Source organism: Rhopalosiphum padi, chromosome 4, assembly GCF_020882245.1.
Source record: "Rhopalosiphum padi isolate XX-2018 chromosome 4, ASM2088224v1, whole genome shotgun sequence".
In the NCBI taxonomy this organism is placed as follows: domain Eukaryota; kingdom Metazoa; phylum Arthropoda; class Insecta; order Hemiptera; family Aphididae; genus Rhopalosiphum; species Rhopalosiphum padi.
In genome coordinates this window covers 36613117-36628967 of record NC_083600.1, presented here as the reverse complement: position 1 = coordinate 36628967, position 15851 = coordinate 36613117, and the positions used below count along the sequence as shown (strand labels likewise).

The following is a 15851-nucleotide window of genomic DNA, read 5'->3' as shown; positions in this document are numbered from 1 at the left end:
CAAAGTTGCCACATTAATTAAAAATAAAAATAATAAAAATACAATATATAAGATATCAATCACTATATTTTGGTTACAAAATAAACTTACTTGGAATCTATATTTATATACAACATATTTCCAGCTTAAGATTAAAAATTAAAAAAATTAATATTTATTTACAATATATTTATATACCTATTTTATTTGTTAGCTTAAGATTAAAAATTTAAAAATTCAATATTTATTTGCCAGTATATACACAATTTAATTTTTTTTTCCCAAATACTTATTTCCGGTTAATTTTAAATACCTTATTATGTCCTTATTTTGTTCAAACTCTTTATATAAATTAATTGTTGAAACAATATGATTATAATCTTTGCTGGCCATGGTTTTTGTAATATTATTTTCAATGGAGTTGATTATTGCCACGGTTTGTGTTTGGGTCTCCTTTAAAACAGAAATTACTGCATGTGTAGGAGGATGTGTGCTGTAAAATTGTCCGTTATAAGTTCTGTGGAAACTTTCTGCTCCATTCTAATCCAACTTGTACCTATATATATGTATGGTATATCGTATATAGGTATATATAACGGCAATACTTTGAGCGAAAAAGCCTAGCTATGATAAAATTTTTATCGATGATATGCTATGTTATACTTATAATTTATTATTAACCGTCGACAGTATGCCGAATGTCTTGTTAATCGCAAGAATTGTTGTACATTTTATAAACAAATTGTGAAAAATGCCCAAAAAATCAGTTTACACATTTTATACTTACAAAACAACGTTTCAAAACACCAAAAAGAGATGCTTTTGCATCAAAATCCCAGCCCTAAATATTATTACTAAAAGTTAAGATAAATGGCAACGTCGCTAGAAAAATCGTTCTCAATCGTTTGATTTTAAGATACAAAATATTGTTTCTTTGATCTGCCGACATCGTTCTCAATCGTGTTGCTAAAAAGGTAAAACGTTCTCAATCGTACAACACCGGTTCACTCGACCAATGCTCCATGATTACTAAATTCCGGGTATTTAAAAGCGATAAGAACATTCCCGAAATCTCTACCACTTTAGCCCTGCCCACCAGTTCTTGTTAAAATCGTCGGGTTTGACTGCGTCACCCTGTATTATTATGTCGATCAACGCTGTTTATCGTTTCATAGTTACGCAATTTACTATTTAGTGGCCAAATAAAAATAAAAATAAATATTAGGCAAGATTCATAATTAATTTATATAGATTTTTTTTATATTTTTATATATAATTATTTTAACGCTTACACAATATAAAATATCATAGCGCGCCTCTACTACATATGTATCTCTTATATTTGATACACAATAGAGGTTTTATTTAGATAGATATGTATAGTAGCGTCAAAATAGTATTTGGCATGATATGAAATCGTATAAAAATTTATAATATACAAGTATTTAAAATGTGTCTAACACTAATGTCATAGTAGAAGAATATTTCATAACTCTCTGTATCTCGAATCGTTGTCTGACAGTAACTCTCATTGCACGGTCTCGTCACATTTATCATATAATATAATATAATATTTTAATTTTTCAGATTATTAGTCAAAGTATCCTTTGAATTTAAATAGATTACCAAATACGATTTTTGAACTGAAGATTCTGTTCGGGTCTTTTCAGCAAGGGATTCGATGTCTTACATAACAATAAACTGCTCTTATAACTTTTAAATAAGATGATATAGATGAGTACTTTTGTTTGATATTATTTGATGTTATCGGAATTCGTTATCAATTTATTGTAATGTGACCGTGGTATCGATGACTTGATGGACTGATGGTCCTTCCACCGGCCGCCTGTGCTGCAATATTATTACAACGCACAGGGCCTGTCATCCGTGGCTATCGATGCGTCGTCGTCGTCGTTGTCGTTCCGACGCCATTATTATTAATGTACAAGGTGTACATTAATTTTATTCGCTGTTCGTTTTTCTTTACACGCAGTACACACGATGTGTACTATAAATTATAATTATATAGTTTCAACGTGATTCGGCTGATATATTATATTCGGTTCAATATTCAATTCGATATTCTTATTCGCGGTTCGGTTATTATATTATTACACGCCGGGTGTAGTTTACCGCGTTTGAACTTACATTATTATATAATATAGTACAATATGGTGTGATATGGGCATATGGCTCAACGGTGATTCAATTTGATGTGTTTCGGTTGTCCTTTCCTGTCGCTGATCAGGTCAGATTCATTTATATATTTGTTATGTATATCTTTATTATGTTGTTAAATCACAAAAAATGTATTAGTATTTAAGATAAATATATATTATAACATTAGAGTGGGTCGACCCGGTAAGGATTATTCGTTCTGATTTTATTATTCATTGTTATATATGTGTTTACGGAATACAATCCATTATTAAAATATTATATCTTGGTTTGTCTCGTGCCGTACCTGGTTTGCACGTACTATCGTCCATTAGACAACGTAATAAATTCGCAGTACACACGTGCGAATATATACGCGGCTAAGACCTTGATGTTGAAATTGGCAAAAATGAAACATTTATCGTAAGAAGTCTAGAAAACTGTATAAATAATTTATAATACATAATAAATATTAATTGTATAATAATTTTAATTGATAAAAAAATCATCAATGGCAAATGTGATGCTGTATAAGCAATTATACGCATTGTAGGAAACGCATTTTCTCAAATATTTGTTAATATTGAAAATATATTATGTATATTATATAAATTGTATTTTTAACTCAATTAGAATAATAATAGCTTATGTTTATTTTATTAATTTTTATTTAGACCACACATTTTGAATTTCACAAATTTATAAATAAATCAATGTTAGTTAACAGGGTATATAATAAAATAGTTCAAAAAAATCCACTATAGGGTTAATAAATAGTTATATAAATAATATAATTTCATTTATAAAAATTATACACAGCAGACAACATAATATTAAAATATAAAAAATTCACACCAAACAATACGTGAACAGTATAATTGTAAACAATAGATACGTATATTATGTTGGTTTTAAGACTAAAATATTTAAACAATAATAATTGTATATAATATTTTAGTCATAATTGATTTGTGTGTGTACCTATGTGGTAAATACAATTCGTTGAAGACTAATATATAATACAGTGGAAACACTATTATTATATAGTGACTGCGGTCGTGAGGTAATAGATACTATTATATTATATATTTATTTCAGTGTGGGCGTCTTCTTGTCGACGATCATTGGATATACACATATTTTAATTGCTGGGAGCTGGATAAGAATATACTTTACAATTTAAATCATCGACAAAACATTTTGCAGCTAATTCAAATGCAATGTTCATTGCATCATTAATGTTTGCGTTATCATGTCCAGGAGTTATTGTTATTGCATCTTTGAATTTTGCAAATTTCCCTCTAGTTGAACAAACAAAAATTCAACAAATTAGAATATTTTTTAGGATTTTTATTTTAGTAGAACTATTTATGAGGAATCATGGTAATAATTTTGTATTCAATTGTATACCTGGGCTATTAGCATTTTATAAATTTTTAACACCAAAACAATTTATAAATTTCTGTGATTTTATTAAATTTTATCAAAAATTTTGACAAAATTATAATAAAACGAATCATACAATTTTATCTACTGAGTTGCAATTAAACAATTATATTAATCGTATTGACTTTTTGACTCCATTTGTTGAATAAACTGTTGATCTTCTGTGTAGATATCCGATACAGCTAATAGTACACATTTTTTCGCGTATTTTCATCTTTAAAATAAATAATATGATTAGCCCGTCATTGGTCGCGTGGTGAGAGAATCTCAAACTCCACATAGAAATATTGTAATACTAAAAACTGGTGTAAAAGCGGTAGCAAAAAATGCTAAAACTGCGATTCCTATATATGTAATACACAAATTCAAAAACATTTTTTTTTTTTTTTTTTTTGTACAAACTATAATATGTTAATGCACAATTATTTAAATTGTAATGTGTAATATATATATTTTTAAGTGCTAATCTACATAACAAATGTGTTTTGGTAGTTTAAAACATATTATATGACATTTAAAGAAGGTGAGAGAATCTCTCACCACGCGACCAACAATAGGTTAGTGATTAGTCTAGGGACCGGATTTATATGCAAATGCATATATGTATTGGAATAAGCTTTTTGAAATCTGATGAAAATTGTCCCCGATTTAGATCACTCTTATTAAAATAACACTTATTTTATTTTGTATATTTTGCATATTTCAACGTTTTTACCTATTAAATGCATATTGAATGCATGCTTTTAGTTTTAAAGTGCATATTATTATTTATAACACATATACATATTCGTTTTTCGTCGTATTTTCACGTTCACAGCCACATAATATCGATAAAATTGACACCGGTTGTTATTTCGAAAGATAAGATTACATACTTCATATGGTCATATGCAACATATATAATATATATATAGATAAATCCGTTGCTCATATAATAGAATTCAAGTGTTCCACGGTCAGTTTTCGACATCAGTCCGTGTCTTGCGTTTTATGTTTAAAATTGTGCCCGAGTGCGTCGAGTTTAAATAAATGAAAAGCTTTTTTATACTTTTTTAATACCATATTAATTAATAAATATTGTTACATAATTTTACATACTACATTAACATATTTTTACATAGTTTTAAAAAAAAATTAAGTGCATATTTAAGTACATATTTAAAAATAAATACATATTTTATAACATATTACAGCATTATTAAAAGCATATTTTGAGGATTTTTTGTGCATATAAATCCGGTCCCTAGACTAATAATAATACCCTAGATCGGCTCATCGTTCGTCTGCTCAACGGCTGACGAATCACAGCACTAGTCCCACAAATATTTTTTTTTTTTTAGTCTCTTTTCTGGTAGAAAGTGAATAGTTATTTTTAACTATTTACTTAAAAGAATTGTATTGTCATTTATAATATTAATGTTCTACACTGGCTATGCTCAAAAGAGATAGGTAAATACACTCCATGTTTACTGAACAACTAATATTTATTTAGATAATTGCAATATATCTACTATTTTATAAATATCTAAAGTAATATGCAATAACTATACATTTCTGAAGTTCTCTAATAAAATAATGTTACCCCTTGTCTAATTTCCGGAACAAGTTATTTTACCATATATTCAGTAAAGCCTAACAAACATTTACTTATTTCTTCTTCTATAACATGCGAAAATTATTTAAACTGCAGCAATTGATTAAGTTAAGTGTAATAAATATACGTAGATTTACTGTGTTGCGCGTGCGTCAGAAAAAATAACACATTTAGATACAAGGTCCACTGAAACGTAGCTTTTAAATCAGTTGATACTCAAGAGTCGATTTGTTTATGACCTTATCATTAATTAATTTCTATATCAAGGCGATAGGAATATTAGGATCTATTCATTTTTATCTATCTTATATCTAATGGTAGAATATAATTATAAAATATGAAAATTATTACGAATGTAATAAAGCAGACAAGCAGTGCATAAATAATTAAATATTAGCTATAAATTGCCTATACAAAGTGCCGTGCAAACTATTTTCGTTACGTTATACAATAATATTGATTATCGGTAAACCTTACCTTATAGTTATCAAACGAAATTATGGACGTTGCGTCATGGTTCCAGTCACACACGTCAATAATATTTTTTAGCCCAATTTTTTCAACATTTATCTCGTATATCGTTTATTATTCAATAATAAAAATGTTACAATTAAATCTTATGTATTTTTTTAAAGTAAGACATTTTTAAATGCTCCTTAAATATTGGTAGAATAATATTTTAATTTAAAAAATGTATCAAAGTTTAGCGCCCTTATTTTATTTGCTACGGTCCCGGTTTAGACTCTAGACCAGTGGTGGGCAAATTTTTTTAATGTGGGGTCACAAAGTTTAAGAAATTCTAGAGGAGGGCCAGAATTATAGAAAAAATGCATTTTGTGTTAAAGCTTTGAACCATATAATACTATAATTGTATACTATACAAACCATATACTATCCATATCGATGGACCCTCGGTGGGCCGGATTAAATACTTTCGAGGGTCGGAGTTGCCCATCACTGCTCTAAACTCAAGAGAATAATTAATTAAGCCAATGTTATATTGATAAAAATTAAAATAGTAACCATTGGTTTTTAAACAACACCAAATTTTTCAATAATTTATTTGTTTGGAGATTTTTTATCATTTGGCCTGTTTTGAAACACTACAAAAAAAAAAGTAAATAAAATAATATGGTTATTTAATTATCAGTTTATTATCAAAACACCGTTTCAAAACATATTTTTAAAAGTCCCGATTAATATATGTTAGTAATTACTTAAACACAATAACATTAATCTAAAATTATTTAATATAAATTTCATAAATTCCATTTTTAAGACAAACACATACATATATTATGTATAAAATACTTGAAATATTTGAAACAGATTATACGTAATATGTATAATCCAAACATTTTGCACCAATTTAAATTATTGTTCCAGCTAGAAAATACTTTAATTTATATACTTCCTTCAATAGCCACAAAATATTATTATTTAGTTAAATAATTGGTTATTTGGAGTTTGTACATACAATAAAAGTAATACATTTAGATAAAGTTATTAGGAAGAAACTATGAAAAATTATGATAGGTTACTATAATGTATTACTAATGTACTGAAAAATATCATCTTATTACCTTCTATTATTATAAAATAATATGCGCGATGTTAATATAATATAAAAGTGTGCGGACTTGGGGTAGTGGTAAATTTACTGGTGTAAGTCGTAAAACATTAAAAGTTATCACAAATCTATTTTATTTTGGTAAATAAATAAATAAAGTTTAAAAACCAAAAATAATTATAAATGATTATCTTTAGAGAATTGTTATGCTATTAACTCTTCATGTTCGTATAACTCTAAAAAAAAATAATAATGTATAAATTAAGTTATTAACAAAGAATTAATATTCTATGGAAAAAATATTAGCTGTATAATTAACTATTGAAAAGTACCTTAGCTGCTATAGTATGTAACAAATGAGACGTTTTAGTTCCCGTTTGTTCTACCATTTTGTAAAAAAATCCATCTTTATTTTTCAACAAATTGAGAGGGTGGTCGAATTCGACAATTGTTCCAGCGTCCATAACAAGCACCCTGTCAGAACCCATAACTGTGTTTAGACGATGAGCGATCGTTAATACTGTACATGATCGAAATTGTTTTCTTATCGTATTTTGAATCAAAGCATCGGTCCTGAAAATAAAAAATAATACATAACACAGTTTTATGACTAAACAAGAAAATAAATTTTATATGATTTGTATCAATTACTGTGAATCGACATTGGCAGTAGCTTCGTCCAGCACGAGGATTTTATTGCTACGCACTATAGCTCTGGCTAAACACACTAATTGCCTTTGACCCGCACTGAAATTAGATCCGCCCTCCGATATTTTTGAGTTCAGACCGTCGGGCAAATCTTCTACAATAGTTTTGAGTTCCACCTTAAATAAACACAACATAATTCGTCAAACTTGTCTAAATTCTTCATAATAATTATTACACAATTAAAAATATATATCGAGTATTGAAATAATCAATGAAAATATATACATCTTCTAAAGCGTTCCAAAGGACATGATCTGGGTATTCGTTTAAGGGATCTAGGTTTTTTCGCATTGATCCCGAAAACAAAATCGGTTCTTGAGGAATTATTGAAATTTTGGAACGTAAATCGTGTAATCCTATTTCGTGTATTTCTATACCATCGATAGTGATATTGCCCTCATTGAGAGCTAGTCTAAATAATGCTCCTATCAACGACGATTTTCCTGCAGCATTTCGACCTACAATTCCTATCTATATTAAAAGAAAATTATTTGAATTTAAAAGCAGTTAAAAATAATATTAATAAGACACAAAGTACGTAGTTTTTTTATTACTTTTTCCATTGCCTGAATTTGAATGTTGAGATCTTTTAAAACGTGCGCGGTATCTAAACTATAACGTAGATAAAAATTTTCAAATACGATTTGACCTTTATCTGGCCATTCTTTTGGTGGTTTTTTATCTAAAACAAAAATGAGGAAATATCTACATTTTAAAACATTTTGTTTTATTATATATAATATAAGTGTTTAATACTTTACAACAAAAAAAGGTAAACATTGACCACAATATTAGTTTGTTTAGTATGAAAATTACAACATACGATAAAATTTTAATAATAAAAACTTGATTCTATATTTCTATAAGACTATAACTCTATAAAGCTAAACATTGTCGATTTAACGTTATGAGCAATAAAAGGTATCCGTCTGCAGTCGACGAGAGTAGTTAGTTCCTTCAACAATTCTCGCTGACCTAGGACGGTTACCTTATTGCTCATAACACGAAATCACCAATACTATAAATATATTAAATTATTTCATAAATATCAGCTATTTTTTTAGCTATTGCACAATAAAATTAACACGTTGTAACAGTATTTATAAATATTCCAACATTTTTTTTTTACATTTACCAATTGTTTATTCATAATTACAGTTTTCAAGCAGTTTAAATACAATTTGATCATCAATATTATCTTAAAGAATCTTAGTACAAAAATTGTTGACATTTAGTTGCTTATAAAAAACGTATATTACCCGCAGAAGATTCAAAAGCTTCTTGTGGGATGTTTGTATACTCAACTACTCTTTCGACGGATGTCATTTGATTATCTAATTCTGCTAATTGTCTTAATCCTAACTGTAGCGGGCCCATCATATTAATTGCTTGACTTAAAACCAATCCAACATATCCCCCAAAATTATCTAAAAATAAAATTATGCAACATTATAAATAAAATAAATTACAAAATAATAAATAATAAATTACCATTGTTTACGATTAAGAAACTAAAAGTTAATATACATATATAAATAAAGCATATTATGTCCAACGAAAATCCAAATGCTTCACTTGATGTTATAAATAGATACGAAGTCGAAGAATGTAAATCCTTAAAATTTAAAAACAAAATATTAATATTTGATTTTTGATTAAAAAGCACCTAATTTGTTTCTTTACTTGATGATCATCAAATTCTTTACTCAAAATGTCCTCGGCTTCAAACGCTCGGATAGTAGATATTCCTTTAAGCGACGCATTCAAGTAATCATAGACAGGACTACGAGCTGTAATTTATTTAAGAAAAAAAATTTTAAATTTTAAAACTTGTAATATGTTTTATAATAAACAATTATAAAATAATAATTAATTAATAATTCATTACTTACAAACACTTTCCAAACGTTTAATACTACGTGATGTTGATAAATAAAAATGAACAGTATAATAACACATCAATCCTATGATGAAGATTGGTATAAGAAGATAATAATTCATTATACCAACCACAACAAGAGTTCCTGGAAGTTGCAATGCCATCTAGTAAAAAAATACAAGTATATAAAAGATTATTGCGTGCCTTATAACTTTATAATATTATATTGAACTAATAAAATTAAATAAACAATTACGTGGACAAAATCCAATAAAGGTGTTGGCAATACTTCATCAATAGCACCAATATCGTTTGTAAAGCGGTTAAGAATTCTACCTGAAAAATTAATATTTAACGTAAAGATAAAAATTATTTGATTAAAGCATTACCTGATGAATTTGTATTGAAAAAATGCATAGTGGCCCCGGTAATGGCGTTGAACATATTATTATGTAAATTCGTAGAAGCTCTTATTAGAACTGTTACAAACATAGCACATCGTATACCAATAAATACTAGCATAGCTATGTTTATAATAGAGTACGTTATAACATAAAACGGATTTGATATTACCAAAGGTGTATCTGATAATGCGTAAAAAATAAAATTACTGATATTCGTAGAGTTAGTCTCTGTATTGTTACGGTGAACGTTATCTTCTAGATTAACCCTAAAATACATTTATTATTTTTAGCATTACATAAAGTTAAGCAATAAATAAAATCAAAATCCAAATCAATGTACCAGTAAATTAACCAATAATCTCCACCAGTACCAAGCATTTGAGTGAATAAACTTATGAATAATAAAAATAATAATGAAAAAGCATTTCCTCCGGAAGAAATATATAACGAATAAATACTACGCGAAACTTTTCCAGAAGACCGAGTTTCTGCTACTTCAATGGGTGCGTCTTGAGTTTCATTTAATTCATTATCATCAATAGACGACGAAATACTTGCAATAGAACCTTGACAAGATAAACTTGTTAGTTGCTCCACACTGTTATTAATAGATGCATTTGTATCATCAATTTCGTAATCGGTTGTTTCCTCCAATGACTTCGATAATTTTTTAAAGTCTAAGTCAGAAGATTGATCTTCTTGATACGAATTCTCGGCTAATATATTGGCCTAGAAAACAAATATATTATTATCTTATTATTATTAAAAAATATTAACTTCCAGCACACAACCCAATTCTGTGCTTACACTTTCCATCAAAACAATTTGGTCAACACTCGACAAGTATTGAATTTGGTGAGTAATGAGAATACAGGTTTTCTCTTTCAGGTAATCTGAAAATAAATAATGCAATTTAATTAAATAAGGGTTCTAACGACAATTGTACATGATATTGATACCCTTAATGCATTTTTCAAATAAATGTTTTCCAACATGTGTGTCAACAGCGGATAGTGGATCGTCTAATAAATAAATATCGGCTTGTTTATATACAGCTCTGAAAAAACAAAATATTATATTAATCGGTATTATTACAAACACTACTAATTTTTTTCTTGCCTCGCTAGATTCACTCTCGCTCTTTGACCTCCACTAAGCGAAACTCCTCTTTCGCCTACTAAAGATCTGTCACCGTAAGGCAGTTGTTTAAAATCGGTTTTCAATGCACATACTTCTATAACCTAATAAATAATTTTCATGAAATGTACAATTTTTAATTTAAACATGGGAATTTATATTCTAAAATAAATACTTCTTCGTATCGACAATAATCCATTGGCGAACCAAAAAGTATATTTTGTTGAATTGAACCGTTAAACAACCATGGTTCTTGAGACGCGTATGACACTGTACCGCATACGGAAATACTTCCTTCGCAAAGTGGTAATTCTCGTAAGATTGCTTGAATCAATGAAGTCTGTACAATAAGTAACGTTTTATGGTATTATCGTTTTAATAATTTCTGAATAGCACTTGTTTATACTTTTCCGGCTCCTACGGGCCCAATGATTGCAACTAATCGGCCTGGTCTAATGGATAAATTAATATTATTTAATGAATTTTTGGGTTGATTGAGTATCCATTTAGCCGACACGTTTAAAACGTCAATTCCCAAATTATTCGATTGGTTCTTATCTTTTTGATTACTAGTGCTGTTTTTTGTGTAATTGTTTCTATTAATGTTTGACATTTCTATTCCATTTTTTTTTCTTGTTTCTGATTTTAATAACAACGGTTTATTTTGTTTCTTCTTTTCATCTTGTAGTAAAAATGTCTTTTTAACAATAGTAATAATAATTAATTATGTATATATTCTTCGTTTTTTGAATTCAAGATGATTAATTATTTTTGTACCTGAATGCGTTTATCGGTTATCAGTATGTCAGATAGTGTTAAAACACTATGAGGAAAACTCACTGACATTACTTTCCTTAATATACTAAAATATGATATTATAATGAAAACCTATAAAAGTATATTAATCATAACATTAATCGTATTGTAATATAACCTTTTTTCATAATAAGTGTTTTTAACTTATATTTACATTTTGTGTATTAATAATATTTCTTAATAATGTGTATGATGAAATGCTTGTAAATAACGGAAATAATTGAAATATAGCAAATCTAAAATGAAATATTTTGAATGATTGTAAAAATACTCTAACCAACGATCCTCCTTTGATGTGTCCAATTTCCATCCTATAATAATCTAATTAATATTTATGTAACAGAGCAATAGTTATTAAATAATTCAGTAGCGTTTACTTTCTTGAATATTGTACAAGTGATTCAAAGGGTTTCTCCCATGCGTGCATCTTAATCCCCTGAATGCCTGATATTATTTCATTCATCAGTTTTACCCTTTTGTCAGTTCTAGATGCTGTTTTTGATCGATGGCCAGAGTTCTTCTTTCCCAAGCAGCCTTAAAATAAAAATGTTATCATTTATAAATACATAATTAAACTGTAGATAAAAATATTCTTTGTACATACTATGTAATGGACCAAGCACAAAAAATACAGTCACTCCAATTATTGATGCTACACCTATTTCTTGCCATAAACAATATGTGACCAAAATAATTTGCAGGGGTCCGATCCATAAGTAGTGTATATGTTTAAATGCTTTATCAATCCGGTTTACGTCATTTGTTATCAAATTTACTACTTGACCGACTTTGCTTGCACATATAGAAGTTCCACTTAATGTTAATGCCTATATTATATAAATATATAATATATGTATATGAAGCATTATAATAATAAATACTTTATTAATTATTATAAATCATAATATGGAACTTTTAATATTCAATAATATCGAAAAAAACTGTTTTCTTAAAATAATATTCATACTATGTATATAAATATATATATTGAATTGCATATAATTGTATATAATTGAATGATAATTTTAAAATTCAATTTTTGATTGTATGTGTTTAATGATATTATTAAATATAATAGTATTATATAATTGCAAAGTAATTTTAAGTAAGTCAATTCACCTTTTTATATATCACTGAACAGCAGGCAACTCGGATCTTCATACCGAGGTGCCACAGTTCTACTTGCGAATAATGATTCAACAATATGATGGCTAACATGTTTATCAATAGACCTAATGCGTACATGTATGCGTGTTCTAAGTTTATGATGTTTGACTCACCGTGGTTGAAATATTCTAACAGCTTTCCAATGAGTATAGGTTGAATCATTCTATAAAACGTTTAATCTCAGCATTCTAACTCACATTATTATAAACAAAAATATTTTTTTTAAGCACCTATTATTTTTAAGGACATTAATTAATAATCATCAAAAATTGTCCAATATTAATAATTTACAATTGTTGTATATAAAAAAAAAAATTGTATTCCACTAATTTCAAATATAAAATTTAATAGACATAGACTTTTTCTATTTGTACATATAATTTATTATATTTAATATAGGATCTAAACACCATGCACTTTGAAAATGCATCCGTGTACATTTGGTTGTCTATTGCTAACATTTAGCGTGAGGATAAATAATATTTTTGGTTTTCTGATTTGGTGTAAAGATGATACTTTTGACATATCAACTTTACATAGCTGTTCCACCTAGCGTTGCATTTTTTCAATCGATTAACCAATTATATCATTCGTAAAAATAATCGATTTTTCGAATAATCTTACAGTCATAATAAAGAAATAATATTGATAATTAATCGAGATAAAAACTATCCTATCTTACGAAGGAGATAAAATCATACAAATTGATCATAATTTCGTCAAAATCGGTTGGGTATATTCGGGATTGCGCCGCAGACGTACCTGTCGTACATCAAATTTTATATATAGAAAGGTTACTTAGTATACTATACAGCAAAACGAGTACTTTGGTATCATTTAATACAATAAATTGTTGTTTATTTTAAATATTATGTCAAAGACAGTATTACAATGATACCACAACCTACGACTTAAAATTAAACAAAATTTTTTTCACAATTTATTTATTATATTTACCCTAATATCGTTTCTGTGAACATTTGTATTAATCCATAAAATAAGATATGACCACCAAACATTCGTATTATAACTCTTGATAAACTAGGTTCCCGATTTGTACGTTTTGCATTAGTGATCTCGTTTTTCCATATCCTTTTATAGGAAAAATGTAAGAAAATTTGCAAAAGTAAGTTTAAAATAAGATACTATAATTATATACTAACTTACTTTTCGAATTTGAATCCTAATAATGAGGACTTGTCATCGTCAAGTGGAGCATACAAATCATTGGTCTCCAAATCTCTCTTTTGTCCCGTTTTAAAGAGGTTTAAAATCCAGCTGTACCATAAAGAATAAATAAATTTATAATAAATATTAAAATGAAATATTTAATTAAGGGTTAATATTTTAATTCAGTTAATGCCGATACGAGATTATTATTTAAAGTTGTAAAGAACTTTTATAATTTTATTTTTTTTCAACTCTTATTATTTAAAGTTAATTATTATTTATAAGTTAACATTCTAATTTAAATTATAATTCATATATATATTATATATATCAATAGCTTAGTACCTAAATGTAAGGATTTCGAAGATGTTTGCATTAGCTCGTGGATTTGGTAGTTGTTTTTTTTTTTTGTTTGCAGCTTCCATTTTTAATCTAAAACTTAATTTTAAAAATCAATTTAGATAATATGTAATATAATGTGAAATACGCATAACAAAGGAAAATATTTTCAAAAATACTTATCTACTGTAAAACAATAATATTTTGATAATTTTAAATTATACTCATTTTTTTTACCACAAAAATATATCAAGTTCTAATAATTAACTATTATAATAGTTTTTAAAATCTAATAATAATTAAAATTAATTTATCTTTATCAATAATGAAATAATTAAGTTTATTTTTAACGGTTAGAAAATAATAAAGACAAGTACTATATATTTTTTATTATACCTTCACATATTTCACAATCTATTAAACAAAGTTTAATTTTTTTAAATTTAAGTAACACTAATAAGTAGAGCAAAATATTTAAAACAAATATTCCAGAAAAGGCATGCATGTAATTACAATATGGAAAAAACAATGACATGCCATATAGCTGTTAATCTATTTTACAAGAATCAGTTTATCTCATTAAATATTTTTCGGGAACTTTTTTTTTCATATATCCAAATATTCTTGTTGATATTTGAATATTTCTATTATGTTAGTTATCATTTAAAGTGAAAAAAAAATTATGTTTTAAGATTTAGAAGATATTTGCTCAATCTCGTGGATTAGGTAGCTTCTTTTCTTTACTGCTAGCGGCGTCTATTTTTAAGGGTGGTATTAACTTGAGCACAAATACTAAAAATACAAATTATTTTTACACAAAACTACCACTGGTTTGGGAACAGATGAGGTTTAAACTATACACGAGGTTTGCGCACATTTACCTTTTAGTTACTTTGCATGTTAATACTTGTTTACCATTGATAATTGTTAATAATTAATACTTTTTTCATAGTATTTACATACATTGTCTTTTCCCTTTAATAGACTTGGATTAGGACAACGAAAATAAAAATTACTACTTTTTAAAACACGATACTTAGTAAATTTAAAATTATTTATATTAATATAAACATTTGCACGTCGTAATTAGAAAACTTCACTAATTTCTAAATCTATTTTCAATAAATATAAGTTAGGGTCACAAAATATACGTACGCACACTATAAGTTCTCGAAATATACTGTTTGTAAGGAATTTAATGATATTCCCAAACTCTTTATTAATGATTTTAAATATGCCCAGATCGGTATAGACAGATAAAATAAAATTATTGTCGTGTGCTCAAACCAGTTATATATTTAAAATGGTCGTGTGTCCAAACGAGTTCCGATTTTTCAGGTAAAAAATAAAAATGTGCCCAAACAAGACGCAACCATATTTAATCTAAAACGTAATTTTAAGAATAAACTTAGTTAATTAGTATAATGTGAATTGTGTATAATAAAAAAAAAACATTTCAAAAACACTTATTTTAACTGTAAAACA

General features: G+C 27.1%; 1 protein-coding gene across 7 annotated transcripts; it reads right to left on the bottom strand.

Annotated features, from left to right (window-relative positions):
• Positions 1 to 6861: 6861 nt before the first annotated feature.
• On the bottom strand, positions 6862 to 15534 carry LOC132929081 (probable multidrug resistance-associated protein lethal(2)03659). Of its 7 annotated transcripts, none has more exons than XM_060994155.1 (26): positions 15248 to 15534; positions 14373 to 14465; positions 14025 to 14135; positions 13815 to 13949; positions 12810 to 13020; positions 12295 to 12517; positions 12068 to 12224; positions 11845 to 12001; positions 11652 to 11762; positions 11281 to 11571; positions 11050 to 11214; positions 10857 to 10978; positions 10697 to 10794; positions 10545 to 10630; positions 10078 to 10466; positions 9723 to 10003; positions 9590 to 9669; positions 9347 to 9497; positions 9138 to 9244; positions 8946 to 9069; positions 8714 to 8881; positions 8009 to 8136; positions 7680 to 7925; positions 7398 to 7570; positions 7079 to 7319; positions 6862 to 6982 (listed from the first exon to the last, which is right to left on the bottom strand). In XM_060994155.1, the coding sequence occupies exons 2-26, from the start codon at positions 14450 to 14452 to the stop codon at positions 6959 to 6961; spliced, it is 4059 nt and encodes a 1352-aa protein (XP_060850138.1). In that variant the 5' UTR covers positions 14453 to 14465; positions 15248 to 15534; the 3' UTR covers positions 6862 to 6958. The 7 variants fall into 7 exon arrangements, with proteins under 7 accessions (XP_060850138.1, XP_060850140.1, XP_060850139.1 ...); XM_060994157.1 differs by having other exon boundaries at positions 14373 to 14459; XM_060994156.1 differs by having other exon boundaries at positions 15330 to 15534.
• Between the last annotated feature and the right edge of the window lie 317 nt (positions 15535 to 15851).